The sequence below is a fragment of the Etheostoma cragini genome, unplaced genomic scaffold (assembly GCF_013103735.1).
Source record: "Etheostoma cragini isolate CJK2018 unplaced genomic scaffold, CSU_Ecrag_1.0 ScbMSFa_2725, whole genome shotgun sequence".
Taxonomy (NCBI): Eukaryota; Metazoa; Chordata; class Actinopteri; order Perciformes; family Percidae; genus Etheostoma; species Etheostoma cragini.
In genome coordinates this window covers 10,017-11,872 of record NW_023266918.1, presented here as the reverse complement: position 1 = coordinate 11,872, position 1,856 = coordinate 10,017, and the positions used below count along the sequence as shown (strand labels likewise).

Genomic DNA, 1,856 nt, shown 5'->3' with positions numbered 1-1,856 from the left:
CACACACACACACTCACACACATATACACACACACACACATATACACACACACACACACACACACACACATATACACACACACACACATTAATTAAGGCGTTCATATTAAATTATTTTCTTTTTCTTTTAGGATAATTTTGCCGTTTTTAAACAACATTCTGCCTTTTTTTCTGCTAATTATCATCAACTTTCTTTGCTGCGGTTGCGTGTAAATCATCAAGAGAAGAAGAAGAAGAAGAAGAAGGAGAAGATGAAGAAGTAAGTGATAATGTACTTTAATCATCAACATAAAAAAGAAGAATGATTTTCATTTTTGAAATATTATTTAAAATCTTTTCTTAATACAATTAAAAATAGTCAATAAAGTTAATACAATTCATTTAAAGAACAAAAACAAGGTGTGTAGCATGTTGTGTACATCTCCCTGTGTGTTTATGACACAAATCTGTCTGCAACACACAACCACACAACTCTCATACACAGTATATATATATAAGAGTATGTATATATACACATATATACATATAAATACACACACACACACATATATAGAGAAAGCAAGAAATTTAAATTTGAAAAAACGGAACCTGTCAGAGGGAGAACTGCATTATGGGTAATGTAGGCGTTAGTTCTTTTTAACTGGAAGAAGAATGTATGAAATAAACAAATTAAAAAAATAAACGTTCTGGTTCTAATTGAGTTACAGGCGCGAGATATAAATATAAATGTGCACGTGCATGATGTCACAGCTCATTTGCATATTGTCTCTGGGAGAACGGCCGTTACTTTAGGTAGAGTTTTGCGGTTTTTTAATTTCAATAAACGGATAAAATATAAGCCGAATAAACAACATAATGGTGGGTAACCGAGAGAAGTCTGAAGTTAAACTTTATCAGGTGTTTCTACAGCACGAGGAGCACAAAACTCTTTAAATCGCTGGTTTACCGGATGGAGTTCAGGGCTCCGGTCGACTGCGCTCCTCCAGTGGCATGAACCAACTTTAACACATTTTGCGGGGATTTAATTATAACAAACGGAACAAAAATGAAGCCGAAAGAACAACATCATGATAACGATCTGTATAAAGGTCTGAATTCAAACTTTATCCGGTATATATGCAAAGAGACAGCCTAACAACGTTTAAATCGTTAGTTTTCCGGATGGAGTTTGGTCGATCCGTTTACGCAGGAAGCGAAACATCCGACAGCTACAGGAGCGAGATCATAAATGTAAATATACATGTTAATGTTGTCACGGTTCTCTTGCATATTAATTCATTATTCAGTCTATCTGGGCGGCTTTCACATTGTTTTTTCAGGCAGTTACAACCCTTTGTGTCTCCGTGTCCTCAGTGGCAGGGACGGCCATTTTGAGACTTTTCGTCAGTGTGCTCGACCCGGGGACACGGAGACAGGACAGTCCTCCGAACCGTCTCTGCCTCAGGGTTCACATTCTTTTTCTCACGTGTGATTTCATTTCATTCAAAAAATAAAAAGCCGAAATAACAACATTATGATGACTATGATGATTATAAAAGTCTTAAAATTAAATGTTGTCAATTATGATTCCAAGGAGACAGGGAAACATCTGTTAAAACGCTGGTTTTCTGGATGGAGATTGGTGCTCTGCTGCAGGAGAAGTTACAGCACTGAGATCATGAATATCAATGTACCTGATGTCACGTTAGTTTGCATATTATTAACCCCAGGTGCACTCTGGGAGATGCAGTCCACTTCCTGTTCTAAATGACCTCAGTGTTCAGTTTCTTCTTCTCCGGTTCGGCTACGTTCAGGAAGCTGATCTGGCGCTCCGGCTCGCCCCCCCGCCGCCACCGTGACGTTAACGTCCAGGAGCA

General features: G+C 38.2%; 2 protein-coding genes across 2 annotated transcripts in view; both read right to left on the bottom strand.

Annotated features, from left to right (window-relative positions):
- lrrc73 (leucine rich repeat containing 73) overlaps positions 1-1,856 on the bottom strand; it is a 7,694-nt gene that overhangs the window by 421 nt on the left and 5,417 nt on the right. The gene's annotated exons all lie outside the window — the stretch shown is intronic.
- The window catches only part of dlk2 (delta-like 2 homolog (Drosophila)), a gene marked incomplete at its 5' end in the record, with an annotated part of 3,198 nt that continues 2,277 nt past the window's right edge, over positions 936-1,856 (bottom strand). Inside the window, one exon of the mRNA XM_034865797.1 lies at positions 936-1,856. This exon is cut by the window's right edge and continues 697 nt beyond it. Within this exon, the coding sequence (XP_034721688.1) occupies positions 1,743-1,856 (114 nt within the window).